Raw genomic sequence first — 22,254 nt, 5'->3', positions numbered from 1 at the left:
TATTTGTCTGTATTTTCATTCTAAATACCCCAAAACAGTTTATGATTCCAAATTATGAGAATTATATGATTGTATACTACTAATCAGAAAATAATTGATATTTGTAAATCATATATATATATGGCTAACTTTGTAAATAGGCTCAACTGTGATCATACCATTTAACTTTGTGTATATTATGATTATGTATAAACTGATTGATGATAATTTAGCATGTAGCAGATAAAGTGAAACAGATATCTGAGATGAGGTGTGGACACATGATCTCTAATGTTTAGCTGGCTCTAAACTTACTTTTGTGCTTCCATATTCATTTATATGGTTCTATAGATAAAAAAGGCAATCATGTTTTGACATTTCTAATTTATTATTGTAAAGAAGAGGGATGGGTTAATGTGAAAGCTGTGATAGTTATATCGTCAGTGACTCTTCTACTAAACAATTTCTTGACGGAAATATAGATGAAAGATGGATTTCTTTAGTGTCAAGTAAAGCAAACCAGTTTTAATCTATCTTAAATGTTCGTGTATGTTCAGTCTGAATAAACCAAATAAGACTTTTTGACCTTTCTTGATTTGTCACTCATTGGAAATCTGTTGGTAATTCTCTTCTAATTAAGCGAGCTATGAATTAATTATAGAATTATTATGTGAGACAAACTGGTATTTTTCTAAGTCATTAGAACACTTCTACCTTTTATTCATATTAAAGTATTAGCATTTTCATTTCTATAAATGAAAATATAGGAACATATCTTTAAAAAGATAGTTAACTTTTTGGAAGAAATGAGATCTGGACAAGAAATATTGAAAACAGTGTTCTCTCTTTAATAATAAATGCAAAATGTTTTTTATTTACTTATACCTGCAATGCATCAGATAAAGTAAAAAAGATAATAATATGCCATTTCCAGTTTTTTAGGTCTAAAGTATATGTGGCAAAATAGAATAACCAGTCACTGACACAATATTGTAAATATTTGTATGGGGAGAACAACTAAGACGATAAAAGGAACTATCAAATTTTTGTTTGGAATTTTATTGTGGGGAATTTCATAATTTTATAAACAGTATCATTTGCATTCCCTAAGCACATATTTATAGATATTTATAGATTCACTATTTGTATGTTTTTGACTTTTTTTGTCTCTTAAAATGGTCAAGTATGTTCAGGGTTCAGTGCTCAGAAATTATGTGTTCATGATTTATTTGATACTGCAAAGAGAAAATAAAATCCCAAAGAGTCTCAAATTTAAAAACCTGAAATTTAAATGTTACCTCTCATTTTGAAAATACATGTTATTTGTGCTGTGCAGTAGGCTACCGTATAAATAACATCTGATACATATGAAATATATAGTAACCACCAAAAATGTCACCCTACTAAACTGGCTGTGCCTCTTTTTAATTAGGAATAATTAAAATAGCCTCTTTGTTCTAATAAAATGTTCATAACTGTTTGTACCTTTCAATTGTAATGAACACCTGCAACTGGTAATCCTTTCTTTTATATGTGAATATGGATTTAGAATGAGTGCTTTACATAATCTAGTTCAAATTTGTATATATTTTATAAGTTGTATATTATTTGTAAATTATGTATATTATTTGTATGTATGAGTGATATTTTTGATTGAATCTCAAAACAAGATAGTTTAAATCAATTCATTGAATCATAAAATAAAAAAATAATTGTAGTTCTATTGTGATATTATCAGTTCATTGTGCCTAATTTTTGTTGATTAATGGAGTTTCATCCATCATGAAAAACAAATTGGATCACCTATGACTTACAAGAATTAAGTCCAATACTGCTATTTGGTGGTGAGTTGGATTGTTTATTTGTCAGTATTTCCATAAAGGCAATGGTTAATCCCTTGAGAAATAATCTTGTTTACTGTTTTTCACCTTCTATAAGATATTGAAGCTTACTGTTTTCATTGGGTAAACTTATTATTGTTATTATATTATGTGCAAGTGCTTATATAAGAAGTTCCAACCCTTTCCCTATATCACCATAAAAACATACCCAGATGGTTTAATCATATTGATTTTTATACAGACCATAGGCCTACAGGAAACAGTTCCATTCCACTAACAATATCAAAGTTGACATTAACAATATTCATAACATGTTCTGAGTATCTATTTCTAGATTTCTCTTGATTCCTGGTTATCTTTAGAATTAAAACTATCAGGAATCAATAATGGCTCAGTCCAAGACAATTACAACCCCTCTCTATAATAGACTCTTCCTTATCACCTGCTCTATGAATAGAAGCAGGCATGTGATACCTGCAGACGACTTCCCTGTTAAGGATACAATTAAGCAGATAAAATGGATATGAAGAATAGATTTACCTTATATTATTTTCCTACGTCTTATTATTCTCATTTGGTAAGATTTCATATATATTTTATTAGCAAAAAAAACCAGTAATATAGTATGACATATTTCTATTTCATCATGATTTATAAAATGAATGTCAAATGAATCACCTTGAAACTGACTTGTACTTATAGCTGTCTATTTGATACACTTGGCTCTATGTATATGAATGTATATATATATACTGAGATGAAAAAAACTAGCTAATGATAAATATCATTGTCTACTGAATTTTATTCTATGCAGAACAAGTCTTGTTAGTTATTCAAGACAAAGGTCAGAACTATAGAATTAATGTCTGTAAGAGGGTTATTGATTCGGTGGCCTTTGCCAGCCTTATCAAAGTTGAAAACTTACTGCAGTTTCAATCATTTAGTAGTATTGCTCCTTGCTTATAGCTCTTTTTTTTGTTGTATATTTTTGGGTGAAAAGAATATCATCTATAAATTACATCAATCAACTTATTGTCTAAGCAAAAAAATAATTTTTTAAAATTTTTAAGTTGAATAGTAGCCTCAAAATAGTATTCAACCATAAAAATGTCACAAATTTTGACTGATATTTGAGGCTGATATTCCAATTCTCATAAAAATAATAGAAAAAATTCAAAAGACCTTATACTTTGCTCAGACAACAATCAATATGACAAGAAAAATATGTTATTGGAAAATGGTCTAACACCTTTGATTCCTACTCTTTATTTTAACAACATTTAAAAACATATTTATAAACAATATCTCTATTATTTCTAGGTATTGATAGCTTTAGAAGAAAAACAAGCCCTATATAAGGAAAAGATAATAAATTTTTTATCCGGTGAACAGTTGAAAGTTAAGTTTGTTAGGTTATATTATAAATGTGAGATACCTGTACTAACTGATGGTGATAAGGTAGTGGTAGAATCCAAAGATATAGTAGACTATATTGATAAAGAAGTACCAACAGGTAAGTTGATAGTGAATAGTCATTTTCACATTCAGAGATGCCAACAATAGGTATACTCTCTACCAATTGTAAGTGGCATGGTTTTATATATATACATATTCATATGATGAGTCAGAGATCCATACCATAATTCAGTCTGATTGATTGAAATAAGGATCTAGATGTTTTGTACACTGTACAACATACACTGCTTAGAATTTGTTGTATTATGAGGAAATGTTTCTTTTTTAGAACCTAAACTAGTGCCTGATAAAAGTAGTGAAATTGGTAAAGAAGTTGAGAGAGTAAGAGGTATTTTAGGAAGAATATGTATGGAATATATCACATATGGTTGTTTATTTTACCCTGAACTTTCACATTCTGGTCTAAAATTACCTAAAGCCTTCCTCAAAACAAGAAAAGGTTTGTTCGTTATTGTAATTAAAAAAGAGTTAATATGTTTTTAAACACTCAAAACTTCAATTCTAAATTCAGAATTTGAATTAAAAACGCATTAGATCTTTTTAATTTTATGTCATAGCCTTTCATACACTAGCCTGCTATAAAATTGATGGTCCAAAAAGCTAATGTGTTATTTTAATTTATAGAAATAGAAGATGCTTGGAGCACGTTTGCAACAACTTGTGCAGAATTAGCTGACAAACATCCTGATCTTCGTGATGCCTATTTAACTAAAAACCAATATTTTACCAAGAAAATCAGCTTGTGTAGTGATAAGGTTCGAGTTCAGAAGGCTATTGATGATCTCGATAAAGTATTTGAACAAATGGAAACATTATTGATACAAAACAAAAAAGGTATTTGATAATCAACAATGGTTTAGTTACAAAAGGCACAAATTTAAGATATGGTTTAGTCTTATATTTTTTGTTCAATTTTTAATGATTTAGAACAAACTTCAATTTTTGATATTATTGATATAGGAATATTTTAAAGAGAAATATACAAAAATAATAATCTCAGATATGATGGCAATATGTATATTGATATGATGGCAATATATTTATTGATATGATGGCAATATGTATATTGATATGATGGCAATATGTATATTGATATGATGGCAATATGTATATTGATATGATGGCAATATATATATATTGATATGATGGCAATATTATGATGGCAATATGTATATTGATATGATAAAATGAAATGAAATGACTGAAGTTTTACGTCCTACTCTTCTGCACCATGTGGGCTAATGAAGACGGGCAACGCCATGCAGGGTGCCATGAGGGAAATTTTGCCAGGACAGCAGCATTAGCCTGCTCTTTTTCGATTTCCAACTGTCGAGGGATATTAAACGTGCACAGCCTGTAGCACACAGGGCCTCGGTTTATTGTCCCATCCGAAAGACTAGACGCTTTTTCCATGTCAGCCCATCTTACCTGCATCACTGACAGGGGGAAACCGGGTTGAAAAATCCGAAGGTATTATCTCGACCTATGCCGGAATTGAACCCTGGACCTTCAGGTTAGCGAGCAAGCGTCTAACTCACTGAGCCACCGCGGCTCCCATATTGATATGATGGCAATATGTATATTGATATGATGTGTGAAATAGAATAAAGCTTTGATATATTGAAAATGATTTACAGCAAACATCATCATTATCATATTATTTATCATCATTATTTAAAGGTTTTATTTCTTCGAAATCATTTACTTACAACAAACATTGACAAATATTGGAAGTGCTGTAGCTCCTTTAATTTAAACTAATTTCCTTTAATCAAAATTGGCATATAAACATAAAGTCCAAAATTGAAGGCTTTGTTGAATTTTGGGCAGTTTTCGTGGGTTTTCTTTTTGCAAATATATTTTATTGTTTTTCATGATAGCATATCTAACTAGTCTACACTAACTGAAGTTCAATTAATGCATGTACATTGTATACTTAATAGAATATGTGTTAAAAGGAAAGGTTTTCTATTTTAAAAGGCAGGTCATGGATAGTGATTGTCTATTTCAGATGGTGTAGAAGAAACTTGGATTGTTGGACCAACATTGACAGCTGCTGATATTTCTCTAGCCACATTGATAGGAAGAGCAGTTTATCTTGGATTAGATTCCAAATTATTTTCCAGAGACAAAAGACCAGAAGTTTACCAATATTGGACTCGTATATCAGAAAGATCCAGTATAAAGAAGACAGTGTTAGGAGCTGCTAAAGCCACAGCACAGTATATGTTAAAACAGAAAGCTAAAATAGTTTTACCTGTCATTGGAGGATTAGCTACTGTTGGATTAGCAGCTGGTGTTGCTGCTCTTTTAATCGCCAAAAAATATACTTAACATTCTCTGATTAGTCTATTAAAGATCTGAAGGGGAAACTTAATATGTTTTCATGTCACATGATTTAAATATCAAATAGTACTCAAAGCTTCCAGTTCTTTGAATTTTATTCTCAGCATTTTGACCTTGTCTACCTGTTACAAGATATTCATACTACTAGACAATTTTTTTACCTTTGGGGTTTCATTTATATGACATATATATATATGAATAGGAATAGATGCATGTAATATCTTATCCTCTATGAAATAGCATTAGTATATATTCCTTTTGAATCTAAAAACTTTACCATGTAGGTCGCTAACTATCACATTTCTGAATATAGTTAGTTTATGATCAAATTCCCATTCCACCCAATTTATTCCCATTGCATAAAGAGTTGTAATTTTACAACACAGATTTTGTCCCTTTCACCCAAGGTATTTTTCAACTAAGATTTAAGAAATAATTAATTAATAAATACTAAATTATGTACTTGTAATGATATGCATTTATAAATGTATTCAGAGCTTATATTTATTATCTATTGTATTTTACACTATAAAAATAGTCATATATAACAAGTTTTATGTTTATGATATAGAAGGGAAAGTTTAAACTAATATCAACTAACCAAAATTAATTCCTATGATTATAGAGCTATGACAATATATTTTCATGAAGAAATCAATCAACTGATTATAAATGCAGTTCTGTGCAGTTCCCTTTTACCTGTCAGTTAAATCACATGCTTTGCTGTGATATAATCTTAAAAATCAGAAATAATATTCCTTAATAAACCAAATTTACATTATTAGCTATGTTGGCTCTCTGAATAGTATGCCAAGTTGTTAAAACATGATTTCAAATTGATATAAGTATGAGCAGGACTCAAAAAGAACTAAATTTATAAACTGAGATCAAATTAAATGCAGTTGTGTCCTTTTCTGCACCTTGTTGGAGATGGGTAACAGTATGCATTGTGTACTGCTGGATATGTTTTGCTATAACAGAGACAAATTTCAATTTTCAACAGTGCAGGAATCTTGAATGTGAACATCCTGAAGCAACAATATAGTGGGTTATTTCTTAGAGGCTTTCATATTCACACAATGTGAAAATAGGATTAGGTATATTATTAATGAGAAACTAGTAATAAATGGTATCTTAGGTTTATTTCATCTTCACTCCATAAAAATATTGTGATAACATTTAAAATGTAAGCTAAAATTGCAGAAGGAATGCAATCAAATTCATATAGCAATACTGGTACTGCTGAAAAAGTATTATATAATACTGCCAAAATTATGATCAGTTTCATTGTATTTTGAATAAAATAACATTCAAAAAATCTTATCATTTCCATAATCAAAGACATACCTGTGCATACAGGAGACTAAATGTATCACTGACTAGCATATATAGTGTATATATAAGATGTTTTTGCTCATCTGCGTCTGAGCGGATTGCGTTTATGTTTTGACCTGGATGGGCAGATTCAGAAATATCTTGGTTCGACTTAATCTATGATTTTGAAAAGCAATTTATAATTATGTTAGTTTAATATCTGATGCATGTAATCTGCTATCTTTAGATCTCCTCCTACAGCAAGTTAAAACTAGCAGTACCAAACAGATGGTAACCAGATGATATAATATCAAATATAATTGACTAATAGTAGAATAATGATTATATAACACTAACTACACACATAATTAATGATAAAATAGTTCTAGGTTCCATGGTGAGCCCCAAAATGCCAAAATTTGAGTAAAATTACATCATAAATCTTTTGTAATTAAATTAAGTATGATATAATTCTTAAATGAATATGAAAAAAGATTATAAATATAATATTGTGAGGTAGCACTTCAAGATCTAATTTCACCATGGAAGACATTTCAGGGTGCATTTAGATAATGTTAATGTAAGCACCACTGAAATGGAAATGCTCAACACATTGAATTCTTGAAACTGTACCCATGATGATGAAGCGTAGTAAGTAAAAACAAGGAAATATTAAAAATTTACAAAAAAACTTGAAATATGGCACATTCCATTGGAGAGTAATTAAATATATTGAATAATTATTTATGGCAGTAAATATTGATTGATAGATAGTGATAGTGTGAATTATTATTCTACTAGGCATCTGAACTCTTCCACAGTCCTTTCACACAGGCAATACCATTTTTAACAGTATATTTAAAATACAATGTAAAATATCAATTGAAAATAAATTAAATATCATATTTATAATAGTTTAAAGTACATTCTCCTGGTAAGCAAGGCATTATATCTATTTTAGTTCTAAATAACATTCTATAATCAACAAACCAAAAACCAACTGCAATAAACGCTGCAAAAACTTTCTGTGAAAGTGTATGAAATCTATAAATAATAGTTATTAAAAGCATAAATTCGAATAATAAACTTAACAATGTAATGAAAACTACATTAATCTGAATTAATGGTGTTAACTGTTTATGTGAAGTTTTAGCTTGAGAAATTTCACTTGCTGACAAGTTTTTTCTTTGTGTTAAATTTTCATCATCCAGTGACAATTTCAGCTTCGTCCAATCTTTAAAACATTTCATTTCTTCTGATATGATCAACAAAGAATGTATCATTAAAAACACATGACCGGAAATGTCAAAGCCTAGCCATGATTTACCTGCTTCTAAACATGATTTACTATCTTTTAGATTTGATAATGTACAGACTCCAACATTTTTATTCACATACACGAAGAAACTGGTACAAACATACCACCAAACGGTTCCAACAGCCAGTCTCATCACATGTCTTCGGACTTGATTCAAGTTTCCACAACAATAGACAAAACTAGTCATAAATATGAAGGGCCCAATTAGTGACAATGTCCATCCCCATCCAAGTTTTATGAAATAAACATTTAAGAAGTTTTTCTTATCAGAAAAGAATCCTCTTGGCATAGCATGTAGGTCACAGATAACAGATCCAATTAGGACAACCATAAGGTAAAGTCCTATTTTGACTGATGTATCGATCAAAAGTACTGTTCGACATAGTTTCATGATAACAATCATTATAAAGTGACCGATATGAATAGGTTCTGCTATTGGCTTCTTCCCACGATTTTTCATGTTCCCACTCGCTGTTGGATCTTTATAATTTGAAGAATACGTTCTGCGTTTCACATTTTCAGACTGATTACCTGCCATTTTGGTTGTTAATGATGTAAACGACAAGCTGAGCTGCCAGAGTACGAATACTTTATCTTTAATGTTTCTGTTATTCATTCCATACATGATACTACTAAAGTTGGATTTATTACAATTTTGTTTATTATTTTGAAAAATTATCATGAATGATTTCAATCACATACTGTTTGGATTTGAGGGGTTTCCTTATCCTATCGCTTAGATCAATAAAAAAAAAAGGAAATCTGGCAGCTTTTATTTTTCACCCATGCGCACTTTCGTTACCGCGGACATCGAACTTGACAGATCATGCTCTAAATTTGGATATAGTGTTGATTTGTAGAATAAAAAGAAGCCCTCCTTCAAAATTGTATGTCAATGGCGCTTCCTAACCAAAAGGTGCAAGAAATTAAGCAACTTATTAATAATCACCTGTCACAGGTAAGCAAACATGGGAGGATATTTTTATTTATTAAATCAAAACGGCAATAAATAAATATGAATGAGGATTATCTTTAAAAGTTCAGATCTAGCTCATTATGATTCATGTTCAAGATGAACTGATGAAACTGAAACCAAAAACAGTGACTTCCTTTACAATTGAAATGAATGTATTTTTGCAATGCGTTGTAACAGTAAGATTACACTATTACACAATTTTGGGGATTTAAAGGATTTATGCCAAGACGTAAAATTTCCCCTTAATTACAATGATTTTTACCTGTAATCATTGACAAGGGCTTAAAAATGTCTCCCAGAACAATATTTTTGACAAAAACCTTAGATTTCTGACTCTGGTCGCTTTCCAGCAGAAAGTTAATTAGGCTAGCAGTCTGCTGATCTATGACGTCATAGACGACACTCAATAGACTGGCAGCAATCAGTACTAAAATATTCTGATAGCTCTGAAAGCTCTGACAATTCCGATTTCTCAGACGACGAAACCGATTCTTTTTCTACAAATGCCCGAATCGGTAGTACAGATGGCAAGTGGATAGAGTTTAAACAGTCGTCACCATAAACTATCAGGTTGAAAACAATGATAATTAACATTGCAGAAGCTCATTGATATCCATTTCAAAAGAAAATGAAAAAGAAATAAGCATATTGGATACAGTGGTGTAACCTATTTTGTGGATATAACACCGAATTTCGTCAAAGTTAAAAAAACAATATTTTTTTTATGTCTTAGATGTTTCCTCAGATATTCTACAAAATAATTAAAATTGGTTTATTTCAATTTTCTTTATAAATCCTTCACTTTGACCCATATTTCATGAGCAACCAACTCGGCAACGGCAGCAGAATGTGTCACCTATTTTCGTGTACAATGTTTGATCTATAAATAAGTAGAGAAAAACACGTTGTATGGATACCGGGTGGTAAAATTAACTTCTCTTAGTATATTTTATCTTTAATATCAATTCATTATAACTAGTGACAATGCCTTCAAAGAACCACGATTTTAAAAAAAAAAATAGTGACTGACAAAATAAGATACGTAGCGTGATTTATTGCAAAAAGTCACTGAAATAACAAAAGAATACGGTCCACTTTGTGTTCCATAGAAATTTTCTGCTGACACGGAATCCGCTAGTTGATCACATGACTTCATTCGTTGGACTACATTCTAGCAGAGGATGCTTGGAAATCCGATTACCGCTTGGGATTATAAGTAAATTCAACCGATAAAAAATTGTGACGTTTGGTAATAACTGAAATCCGCCATTTTGTATTTGTCAAAGTATACATTATTACATTTTACCTTGCTTGAAACTACTGGATTCATTCTACTATCTGATATTGTAGAGAAAACCCATGTTTATCAAAACAAACTAATGCAGAGGTCGCGCAAGGTCGCTCATGTCAAATATTAATCCTTTCCGGAAATCCATGAATAATAGGTTTCCACGAAATTAGGTTACTCGACTGTATATCTACTGACCGTAGTAGGCCTATTATTATCATCACATAATGTCAGTCTTAATATGGTGGTGCGGGTCAAAAGGTCACCTAGGTGAATACATAGCCTCTACCATCCAGTCTCTATTTGTCTATGTACACCTTTGATGTAGATGGGGTTAGTCTGGACGTCAGAGACTAGACTCAGTCTGTATTTCCGTAAACATTGATTGAATGGGGCCATCGTGTTGAAATGCAGATATTACTTATTAAATAGCTGCCTTTGTGGATTGTGTAGAGAAATGCCAACAACACTTGAGAGCCTTTGCTATAAAGAGGTTAATGACACAGAACATAAAGCTCTGGAGGAGATGCAGTCGTGCATTTGTCAACATTCGGGGTTCAGGGCGAATTGTCTCAATAGAGATGTTCTAGATGTATTGCTAATGGAGTTTGTTGAAGTTGACGGACCCACAGATGACAATGAGTCAATTCACGAGTAAGTACTGGTCAATGCCACACAGTACACCATTTAGTCCGATATGAAAATGAAGTTGTGTGAACGTTTTGCTTATGATTCAATGGTGGCATCAGAACATATGTCTAGTATGATGTCATCAACCGAAGATTAGTAGATTCCCGATTAGTGGCGGAAAATATGCATAATTTGAGAAGCGCTAAATTAGCCTTTTTAAATGAAAAAAAGTGATAAAATCGATGTGATAATGACAGTGTATCTGAAATATTTCCAACATAAAAGAGCAACTTGGCATAAATCCTTTAAGTTTGAGTACACAGAATCTGTTTGAAATCTGTTTTTATTGAAGACAAATAAGTGAAAGACAGTGAGTGAAAATCACATGAACGTCTAGAGTTTAGAATTTATATAAAGCTTGTATTGTCACCGGGTTAGATTTTCTTAGATACTATAATTATTACAGTCAAGTAACCCAATTTTTTGGTAACCTATTTTTCGTGCATTTCCGGAAATGATTAATAATTGACATGTGCGACCTCGCGTGACCTCCGCATTAGTTTGTTTTGATAAACATGGGCTTTCTCTACAATATCAGCAAGTAGAATGAACTCAGTAGTTTCAAGTAAGGTAAAGTGTAATAATGTATACTTTGACAAATACAAAATGGCGGATTTCAGTTATTACCAAACATCACAATTTTTTATCGGCTGAATTTACTTCTAATCCCAAGCGGTAATCGGAATTCCAAGTTTCGTCTGCTAGAATGTAGTCCAACGAATGAAGTCACGTGATCAACTAGCGGATTCCGTGTCAGCAGAAAATTTCTATGGAACACAAAGTGGACCATATTCTTTTGTTATTTCAGTGACTTTTTGCAATAAATCACGCTACGTATCTTATTTTGTCAGTCACTATTTTTTTTTTTAAAATCATGGTTCTTTGAAGGCATTGTCACTAGTTATAATGAATTGATATTAAAGATAAAATATACTAAGAGAAGTTAATTTTACCACCCGGTATCCATACAACGTGTTTTTCTCTACTTATTTATAGATCAAACATTGTACACGAAAATAGGTGACGCATTCTGCCGCCGTTACTGAGTTGGTTGCTCATGAAATATGGGTCAAAGGGAAGGATTCATAAAGAAAATCGAAATAAACTAATATTAATTATTTTGTAGAATATCTGAGGAAACATCTAAGACATAAAAAAAAAATTCTTTTTTTTAATTTTGACGAAATTCGGTGTTGAATCCTTATATCCACGAAAATAGGTTAGACAACTGGACTATAATAATATTTTATTGGAATACTTAAGGTTATTGCATTATTCATATAAACACTTAAGTAAAATGTGAAATTTTCTTTTCCAAGAGTGATATCCAAAGACACTTCCGTAATGTTCTTGATGAAGTTGTGAAAACAGAATTTGAGGGTAGAGAAGGACATATTAGTGAGAATGAGTTGATTAGAAAACTAAAAGAAAGAGGTGTTGTTGCTAATATGATGAAAGATATTCAAGTAGATGGTGAAACAAATTTACCTAAACCAAGTGGTCATTTTCTAAGCAGGGAAAAATCATCAAATCAAGTGAAGAAAGGTATATTACACTGTAACTTATAGTTTTTGCATAAGCTGATCAATAGATGCCTGGTATATCATGAATTTGTTTATTAGAGGATACAGCCGTCTAATATTAAGGGATAGGTGCACCATTTATTTTACCACTCGTACCTTAGTCTCATAAACAGGAATTTTTTAGCTAAGCTAATCAGTAATAATAGTGTTCACAGCTCACCGTTGAATTTCAAAGTCAAAAAGAAAAGTCCTCTTTTCTTGAGAGAAAGCAATATATAAAGAAGACATCTTTAGAAATTCTTAATTTGAAATATTTTTGAAGGAATTATGCGATCTTTGTACACTTCTAGTACTTCTTAAGACTATTTGCATATCAAGACCCATCTGTACCTTTAATATAAGCAGTTGAGACAGGCTGGTTTTCTAGTTAGAACAGCTCAACTGAAGCGACTTATATCCTTGTTTTTAAAATTTTACTATTAGCTACTCCTGTTCTATTGTTTGAAAAAGATTCCTGTATGTGAAATGAAACGTTGCTTAAATTAAAGAGGAGTAGTATATCCATAATAGTGTTTTATTTATATAATGTTCTATCTACTTCTAAATGTTATTCAAGGATTATAAGATATGTATTTAAAATGAAAACTAAATCGTTGATGTCTTTCTTGTAGTAAATATAGATCCAACAAGAAGACATCTATATCTAACCATTCAAGAAGGAAAAGCCTTTCTTGAACATTTACATACCAATGAAGTTTTACCTGGTCAACAAGTCTCATCATATTTCACGTTACATGTTCATTTCCGTACACAAAGATTTAAAACTAAACCTATACCTTGTGCCTGTGAACCAGCATTTGATGAAGGATTTTTACTAGAACTTCACAAGGAATCTGCAGGTATATTACAATTCAAACAGGTATTTGTTTTTGCTCTTGTTTGGGGGGGTTTTATTGCAAGATGTAGTTGTCTGTTTATAGATTTATCCTGGAGAGTCAGAAACTCTATGCTAATTGAAATCAGATCAGCTTTCACAATTCTTGGGTCATAAACCTGACTTTAAAACATGATTGCTGTATTGCCAAGTTGACAGACATCATGCAATACATTAACATTTTGATAATGCACTTATCCTGGACAGATGTCGATATCAGGAATGGTGCCATGAATTACTGAAGAGTGTATGTGGATTTGAGGACTCTTAAGAAACTGCAGGAATAATCAAATATTTAACATGACCTAACGTCAGCAATATTGTTAAATTGAAAAACTTCTATTAATTTGTTGTTATAATATGACATTGTTTGAAATTGTAGGTGAGGCAGGAAGAATGGCTGATAATACAGCTATGTTATCAATGTATGATCCTATACATATTGTATTAATAAAAACAGATTCTACTGGTAAAACTTCACTTGTAGCTTCTCATTATTTTGAATGGAGACCGGTTTTAACGTCTGCTCAGAGTAAAATGAAGGTTTCTATTGAATTGAAAGGAACAGGTAAATTTATATTTTATTTTTTACTTTAGATATGTGTATCAATGGCCTGGTATCTTGCAATGATACAATACCTACTGAGATCAAAGGGATTGGAATATTACGGGGGTAATAAATAAAAAATAGCATTTTATCTTCTATCTGTGTATACCTAATAATATCACTAATATAATGTCCTTAATGAGAGATGAGGTGAGATCCCCTGCGTTACTGATTTTGTACTTTGGGAGAATAGTATCTAAAATAATATATATTTAAAGCGACAGGTGCGCCATTTTGGGGCATTGATTGAGTCTTGAATATATTAAAATAGTCTTCAGAAGTACTAGAAATGTACGAAAATCGCTTAACTTTTTAAAAAAATACTTAAACCTAGGAATTTTACTTACTGTTTCTATATTTGTCTTTTCTATATATATCACAGAGTATCTTATCTTTCAAGTCCTCGTTTAAACATTCAATCGTGGATAATTCTGGACACACATCGATTGGAAGGCTCAAATTTCAACTGTGAGCTGTGAACACTGTTACTGATTGGCTTAGCTAAAAATCTCCTGTTTCTGAATAAAGTGTGATGCATCTGTCCCTTTTATTAGATTTATTGATCTTTTGTTTTACATTGATTATGATAATAAATATGAATGCCTTGCAGACTTGTTGAAAATAAAGTTTTTTTTATGTAGGTATAGAAAATCAAGTGCCAGTCGGTGTTTTAGTGTTACAAATGGAATTATTTCCCAAACCACCTGAACCTCTACGAGAAGAAGTATTGAGAGCACAATTAGAACTGGAACGTCATAGACAATCAGACAGAAAGCGTGGCTTTTTAACATATAGTTCATTATGGTGGGAAGAATATCTTCAGATTCGAGATGCTCATAAAAACAGAATTGTTAAAATATTTGCTACTGTGAGTATGAACATATTGTTCCTGTTATTCATTCAGATTTGGAGTATAAATTTATCTCTTATATCCTTGATAATGATTTCTGAATATTCTAGAAGAGTGAAGAAACTTGTAACTGCAACATAAGCGACATATTTTATATTATTTGTTTTATTAAATAGACTTGTAAATAAATATATGGATACTACTTATTTTGTGAGTAGTTGATGTTAACTAAACTGTTAAGTACTGTAGTTAAAGTAAAATATATCTATGTGATAAATTTTAGGATGAGAATGGTAACAATAAACCAGTAAATTCCTATGTTAAACCATTTCGTACTGGCAGATTAATAGAAACACCAAGACAAGCAGCACGTTTTGTGTCATTAATACATAAAGATTACCCTAAATCTCTAGGACAAGATAAACGTGAACAATGGACATGTATTCATTCATTTCTATGTATGAATAGAGGGGTATGTATTTAACTGTGTTTAATGATGGGCGTCATTTGTTTTTGACATTTTATTTCACATATATTTTTACCATAAGTGCTGTTGATGCTTTTGAAATGGGGCGCTTCAGTGTTTTTTTGACTTGTTGGCTATACAAGGCTATGATGTTGTCACAAAACATTTTGAATTCAATATAAAGCAATTTAGTTTGTTTGTTTAAAATTTTATTTGTAGGGTATTGAAGATCATGCTACATTACTATGTAGTTTATTATTAGGATTTGGTTTAGATACGTATGTTTGTATTGGAACTAGTACTAAAGGAGCTACACATGCCTGGGTAATGACTAGAAGTGTAAATGGTTTAGTTACATTCTGGGAGAGTATCAAAGGCAATAGGTATTCATTTTATTGGATAATTTTACTTACGACTGAATTATATTAATAGTATAATAGAGAATCATCGCAAATATTCATGTGTTTCAATGGGTTCTCCTTCTTTAAGAACAACTATAAAAGCTATTATAGCTATGTATTTATGCTATACATTTGATATATATTTGTGCAATATTTTGCAGGTATATTCATGAACCAATAGATCCTAATGGTCCACCAATGTCCAAACAAAATCCATCCAAATATCCTTACAAAACAGTTGATTGTGTTTTTAATCACCGAAAATTGTATGCTAATAATCAGGTATATTATATTAATTTAAAATTCTGTTAAGTTTCCAATAGAGTTTAAATATACCCACAATATGTGGTATGTGAACATACAGCCTACTTTTGTTCAGTTGTCTTAACTTTTCCACAGACTTGATTAGATTTTGACAAAACTCAGTATGTTTATTGAGATTGTAGATGAATCTTATGTATTTTAGATTAATATTTTTTTTGCTCTAATACCTTTGATTTAGCATAAAAACTGGGCATGTAGAAGCAGTAAAGACAACACTTTTGATAAGATTTTGAGAAAACTTAATATGCTTATTAGTCTATGTAAAATATTAGTGTGGTGCAATTGTTTAAAGAACTAAAACTCTAGGTTGTAAAATTATTGGGGATTATTTTTCAGTCTTGTAATAATGTTGAAGTGTGTAGATTTATATTAGAAAATGAATCACTATGGAAGAGTATGTCAGAAGATGCTATAGCTTCTGTCTGTGGTCCATTAGTTCAACACACCTGGCCACCATTATCTCCAAGTAACCTAGATGTTCATTTTGCTTCCAATGATTTAGAAGATCAAATTAAAGCTTTAGTTACAGAACATAGACAGGTAAGATAGTGTGTACAAGCCAAACCAAAAATATCTTTAACCTTTTGAAATGATAGATTGAAAGCTATTGGAACCAAAGTTTTCTGGAATATGTTGAATGTTTGTTATAAAATAATATACACTACAGTTATAAGGAATTTATTGATACAGTTACCTCATTTCGTGCTAACCCAATTTCTTTGAAAATGATAAATAATTTGCGTGACCTCCACATTTGCATGTTTTGATAAACAAGGTTTATCTCTACAATGTCAACCTGCAGAATTTTTCCTATCATTTCAAAGCAATGTCAAATTTATTATATATTATTTTAACATATACAAAATGGCGGATTTCACTCATTACCAATTTCCACAACTTTTCATAGGCGAAATTTCCTTATAATCCCCAGCTTTACTAGGAATTCCAAGTGTTGTCTGCTAGAATATATTCCAGTGAACAAAGTCAAGTCATAAACTAGCGGATTCCATGTCAGCAGAAAAATTCTATGGAACACAATGTAGGCCATATTCATATGTTGATGTAGCAATAAATTACACTTACGTTTTGCTTATCTTTTTTTGACAGTCACTATTTTTATATGCCCACATGGAAATGCCGTCGATCTGTCTGTCAGTATTTCTTGTGAACACAATAGAGACTACAGTTTTATCTGATTTTAATGAAACTCGATGTGATAATGTTTATTGATGAGATCTTGGTCAAGTTTGAATTTGACGATTTTTCAATGAACTGCCTTTGGGTTATTGTCCACAATAGAGACTACAGATTTCATGTGATTTTTATGATGAAGGAAATGAAATGAATGGAGATTTTGATTTTCACTCTTAACAATTTTTTGCCCTTGATATTAGAGATGTGATTTAATAATTTGGTGAATTTGGGTTATTGATAATGATTACCAAAAATTTTGTGGAATTACTCAGCATAAATAACTGGAAGTAAATATATATATTATTGAATTTAAACTAATAAAATTTCTTTAATATAAGAAAATTCATACTTTAATCACTAAAAATGTTTTATCATTTCTGACAGCTGCAAGTGGGCATATGTTACCTTGCCTGACAAGCTATCTTTTTTTTAAATCATGGTTCTTTCAAGGAATTGTCACAAGTTATAATGAATTGATATTAAGATAATCACTAAGAAATGATAATTACACTGTTTTTCTTGACTTATTTATAGATCAAACATTTTACATCAAAAAAGGTGACACAGTTTGCAGCCTTTTTCGAGTTGGTCCCTCATGAAATATGGGTCAAAGTGGGGGATTCATAAAGAAAATTCAAACAAAACAATTTTAATTATTTTATAGAATATCTGAAGAAACATCTAATTGAAACAATTCCAGTTTTTTGATTTTGATGAAATTCGGTGTTGAATCCTTATATGCAGGAATATAGGTTTGTTTGATACCATGCAGGATGAACTATGTATATCTAACTACTTGATTTATAGGACCAAGGGTTAACTAGTGTATGGAATGATGAATTTAGTTATTTACTAACACCAGCTTTAGCTTCTTATGAAACAGAACGGGTCACAGGTAATACTACAATTATTATCATATATATACATGTATATATTCTTCAGTGTTTCAAAGGCAAAGCTTTCATTAAAGAGAAATTCTTCTTTGGGGAAACCTACTGTACTATTACTATCCACATTCAAGCAATTTCCATAAAAGTTTGTGCATTACACCAATTTCTTCAAAACACCTTGGCGATAATTACTTTAACAATTTGATTTTCTCTGTAGAAAGTTAATTTCTTTACAAGTTGAATAATACTTACATTGAAATTGATAATGATAGAATGTTTGTAGAACATGACGTACTTCTTGAAAGAAGAATATTATGTAAATTTATAATTTGTTTACTTATATTACAGGTATCACATGTAATAATGAAGAATTCCAAGATGCTATTCAGTCATCCATGTCTGAAGATCATACATTAAAATCATATCCAATACAATTTACACATCGAAATCCTAGAAAAATATTTACACATTGTCTCAAGTAAGTTTCTTTTGAGTTCATTAATAGTGCTAATTTATGGCTAAATGCAAAGTGAAATTATAGATTTTATTATTACTAAAATGATGAATTTGTTAAATGTTCAATTAATCAAATGCTCTTTCAAATTCTGAGCAATGCCATTTTACAGTTGTATTGTCAGTCCAATCATATTGTGTCAAAAAGATCATGGATGAGTATAGTTACATAATCTTTACATATTTTTCAGTACAACATTCTGTAATGAGATAATAAATTGTCGTGGTGATCAAGTTAGACTTGGTGTACGTGTACGTATTTATTCCTATCCTGAATCAGCTTGTGCTACCTGGGTAATGTTAGGTTGTATCTATAAATCAGTGTTATAATCTACATCATTTAGAATCTGAAAACTTGCAGATCTTATTCTCAGGTTAAAACATATATTCTGAAAGTAAAAGTGATGTTTCAAAATGATAATGCATGAAGAATGTATATGTTGATGTGTCTAACATATAACTCATTTGGATATAATTGCTGCTCCTGCCTTCAAGAATCCATGCATTTATCTAAAATCAACTTCCAAGGGGTCAAATTGTCCTGAATATATTTTGAATCCGCCTGAAACGAAGACAGTTAAAATTAACTTTAGGTAGGGGGACTGGGGTGGAGAATTGATGTTGGTTGAAGATTGTTCTAAATAAAATATCAAGCTATGTGTTTCTATTGTAATTTGTGATAGGTAGAATATTGCCATTGTATATATACAATACCAAAGTTAAAATTGTAAATACTGTGAAATCATTATTATTGTAAACAGGGATCTAATTTAAACAGTTATCTCCCATGTAAGATACTCAACCAATTTTATCATACATGTACATTGGATTCAGAGCAAAAATGGACATTACAATCTGTGCATCATAAATATATTTTACTGTATTACTTGCTGTCATATCATATCTTCTTGAAGACTATTCAGTTGTATTTATTATTAGGTATATTATCAAAGTTATTCATGCAGTAAGATCTGGAATGTTCTAAGAGAGCTGGTTATTCATATTTCCTAGATTTTGTGATACATTTAGTGGATATTCACTTTAAGGATTTCATATATTTCATATTTCTTAAAGGTTATTAAATAATAGATTTCACAGTACGAGTAAAATGTTAGTTATATTTTTTGTTAATTATTATTTGGTGCTTAATTTACTCCTATAATTTGTATAATTTTAAACATCTTTGAATGTGCATAAATATTTTATGCACCATCAGTGCTGCTGTAAATACAGAATTGTATAGTTATGTTAAAGCCATAACCGAAGCCATCATTTTTTCCAGTAAACTAATGATAAATTGTTATGGTTTTAGAGTAATTAACTCTTTTTTGCTCATTGTATGTCTGGTACATAGTTTCAATTTGTTATTTTTGTAGTAAAACTTTGTTGATAAACTCATGTTTTTTTTTTATTATTTCCTTGAGGGGGGTACATGATTTTCAAGACAAAGTATATTTTATCTAAATATTTGGCTTAGCATCATGTTCTTTTGGACAAGAATGTTTTTTAGCAGATCTTGCTTTTGCTCAGAATTTCGCTCCTCCTGGAAATTGCACATCCAAATTAACCCCATTTGGACCAGTCATTCCCTTCTATGAAATGAAAATCCATCAGAATTTTTTCATTTGTAGACTATTCATCATCTTTTAGAGTTGATATTTCACTTTGTAAATAAGAATCAAAAAGCATTCTTAAACCATTAAGGTCTGTATTTAGATGTTCCCTCGCGATTGACCTGAAACATCAATAATACTTATTTTAATGCAATGAAATAGCAAATTATTAAAATTAGAATATTTATTGGTCAATGTGTTGTACAATGATTAGAACATCAAAACACTGTAATCAAATAGAAGAAACAATAATAAAACCAGCAGACTTTTACAATATACACCATCTTAAAATAATATTAATATTCAATTTTATAAAACACATTATAGTTATTCTTTAATCAAAACAAGACAGAAACTTTCAAATTAATTGTGTAAATTATTCAGAATGGCAACATAGTCTGCATTTTGACGAATTATCTTGGTGCAAAACAATTAGTTCCAGTTTGTAAGCCAACCAATTGTAAATATTCAAAGGTGATTTTAAACAAATTATAGGTTCTGAACAAAACGGCAACATACCATAATAACATTTTGTAATAACAGGACCTCATTAAAATGCTATATTTTAAATGCGCCTGCGCATTAAAGCTTAGTACAATAAATAATGATGGTAACAATAATGATGATGGAATATTTAATGACAATTTTTTTTCTACATTTACATGGAACAAATGACAAATATCAAATATGATACTTCATGTCAAAATTGTGTAAATGAATTTATCTGACTCGGGCTTAACATACAGTAAAACAAACTGTATTGATTGATAAATAAGATAAACTAAGACAAGAGCTTGTTCATTTAGACACACTGTCAAAACCATAACAGCACTGTGTTTCTCACAAAACTGTAGCTTCCATTTAAATATTCATTAGATATATTAAGGGACTTTTAATAGGGTATTTAAATGGATTATGAGATGGAATTAGAACTGTTGGTTAAAATTGAAGTGATTGACATTCAGAATGTAAATGGAAATTGGCCAATAGTAGTTGCACTAATTATAATTTTATTATTATTCAGATTACTTTAAAATAGGAAAATCAACCTGTCTGTAAGTGACAATCTAGTTGAATTGCAGCAGAACCAGAATTTAATTCTGTACAGAAAGTTGTATTTGAGCTACATCAGCTGCCAGTGCAAATATGTATATGACTACAGGCCTATATCTGATTTTTTTCTAGGAAATTTTCAGCAGTGAAACTTCAGAACAACTATTTGTGTATTATTAGCTTTAACTGTAAAAAATAAATATTCAGCACTATTTGACTACTTTATTCAGCATGTGGATATGAAATGGAATTTTATACCATGTTTCAGCTAGCAGGATTATTTTGTTGTCTCATCAACATAACTCCTCTTAATTCTTAAGAACTTAATGTGACAAATTATTTCTTTAATATGTTTTAAAAAATAGAAAACAGTAGAGATAAAATTATCTTTTTATAACAAAAATGTATGATCTTCAAAATACATAAAATATGTATCCATATTCATCAACACATAATAAATAACATGTCACAAATATTTAACACGAAAATAAAGTCACAAAACAGAAGATAACAACAAACAAGCAACAAAAGAAACAAAATATTTCTAAGAACGCCCAAGTTAACATGAAAGAACTTAAAGTATTCATTCTTATTTCTTGGATAGAAGCTAGTTAAATTATTGCACAGTTTGTAGATTTAATAAATCATTGCAAATCGA

At 30.4% G+C, this 22,254-nt stretch overlaps 3 protein-coding genes across 3 annotated transcripts; 2 read left to right on the top strand and 1 right to left on the bottom strand.

Annotated features, from left to right (window-relative positions):
- Positions 1–2,302: 2,302 nt before the first annotated feature.
- Positions 2,303–6,184, top strand: LOTGIDRAFT_203296 (hypothetical protein). Its single transcript, XM_009068367.1, has 5 exons — positions 2,303–2,397; positions 3,141–3,333; positions 3,565–3,735; positions 3,921–4,130; positions 5,308–6,184. The coding sequence occupies exons 1-5, from the start codon at positions 2,338–2,340 to the stop codon at positions 5,628–5,630; spliced, it is 957 nt and encodes a 318-aa protein (XP_009066615.1). The 5' UTR covers positions 2,303–2,337; the 3' UTR covers positions 5,631–6,184.
- Positions 6,185–6,767: 583 nt separating this feature from the next.
- LOTGIDRAFT_184623 (hypothetical protein) lies at positions 6,768–8,807 on the bottom strand. Its single transcript, XM_009068366.1, has one exon. The coding sequence runs from the start codon at positions 8,732–8,734 to the stop codon at positions 7,850–7,852; it is 885 nt and encodes a 294-aa protein (XP_009066614.1). The 5' UTR covers positions 8,735–8,807; the 3' UTR covers positions 6,768–7,849.
- Positions 8,808–9,082: 275 nt separating this feature from the next.
- LOTGIDRAFT_229828 (hypothetical protein) lies at positions 9,083–19,260 on the top strand (the record flags this gene model as incomplete). Its single annotated transcript, XM_009068365.1, has 12 exons — positions 9,083–9,232; positions 12,548–12,773; positions 13,423–13,650; positions 14,068–14,253; positions 14,934–15,160; positions 15,426–15,614; positions 15,828–15,991; positions 16,171–16,291; positions 16,670–16,873; positions 18,335–18,422; positions 18,766–18,895; positions 19,122–19,260. Exons 1-12 carry the CDS (start codon positions 9,164–9,166, stop codon positions 19,258–19,260), a joined length of 1,971 nt encoding a protein of 656 aa, XP_009066613.1. The 5' UTR covers positions 9,083–9,163.
- Between the last annotated feature and the right edge of the window lie 2,994 nt (positions 19,261–22,254).

The sequence above is a fragment of the Lottia gigantea genome, assembly GCF_000327385.1.
Source record: "Lottia gigantea unplaced genomic scaffold LOTGIsca_9, whole genome shotgun sequence".
In the NCBI taxonomy this organism is placed as follows: Eukaryota; Metazoa; Mollusca; class Gastropoda; family Lottiidae; genus Lottia; species Lottia gigantea.
Note: the sequence above shows the minus strand (reverse complement) of the source record. Positions and strands in the feature narration are given on the sequence as shown.

What these genes read in the sequence shown, in the direction of transcription:
- LOTGIDRAFT_203296 (XM_009068367.1), top strand. Translation starts at nt 2,338, where the DNA reads ATGGATATGAAGAATAGATTTACCTTATATTATTTTCCTACGTCTTAT. An exon ending in TGATAAAGAAGTACCAACAG is followed by an intron (nt 3,334 to 3,564) that starts GTAAGTTGATAG and finishes TTTCTTTTTTAG; the next exon opens with AACCTAAACTAGTGCCTGAT. An exon ending in CTTCCTCAAAACAAGAAAAG is followed by an intron (nt 3,736 to 3,920) that starts GTTTGTTCGTTA and finishes TTTAATTTATAG; the next exon opens with AAATAGAAGATGCTTGGAGC.
- LOTGIDRAFT_184623 (XM_009068366.1), bottom strand. Translation starts at nt 8,734, where the DNA reads ATGAAAAATCGTGGGAAGAAGCCAATAGCAGAACCTATTCATATCGGT.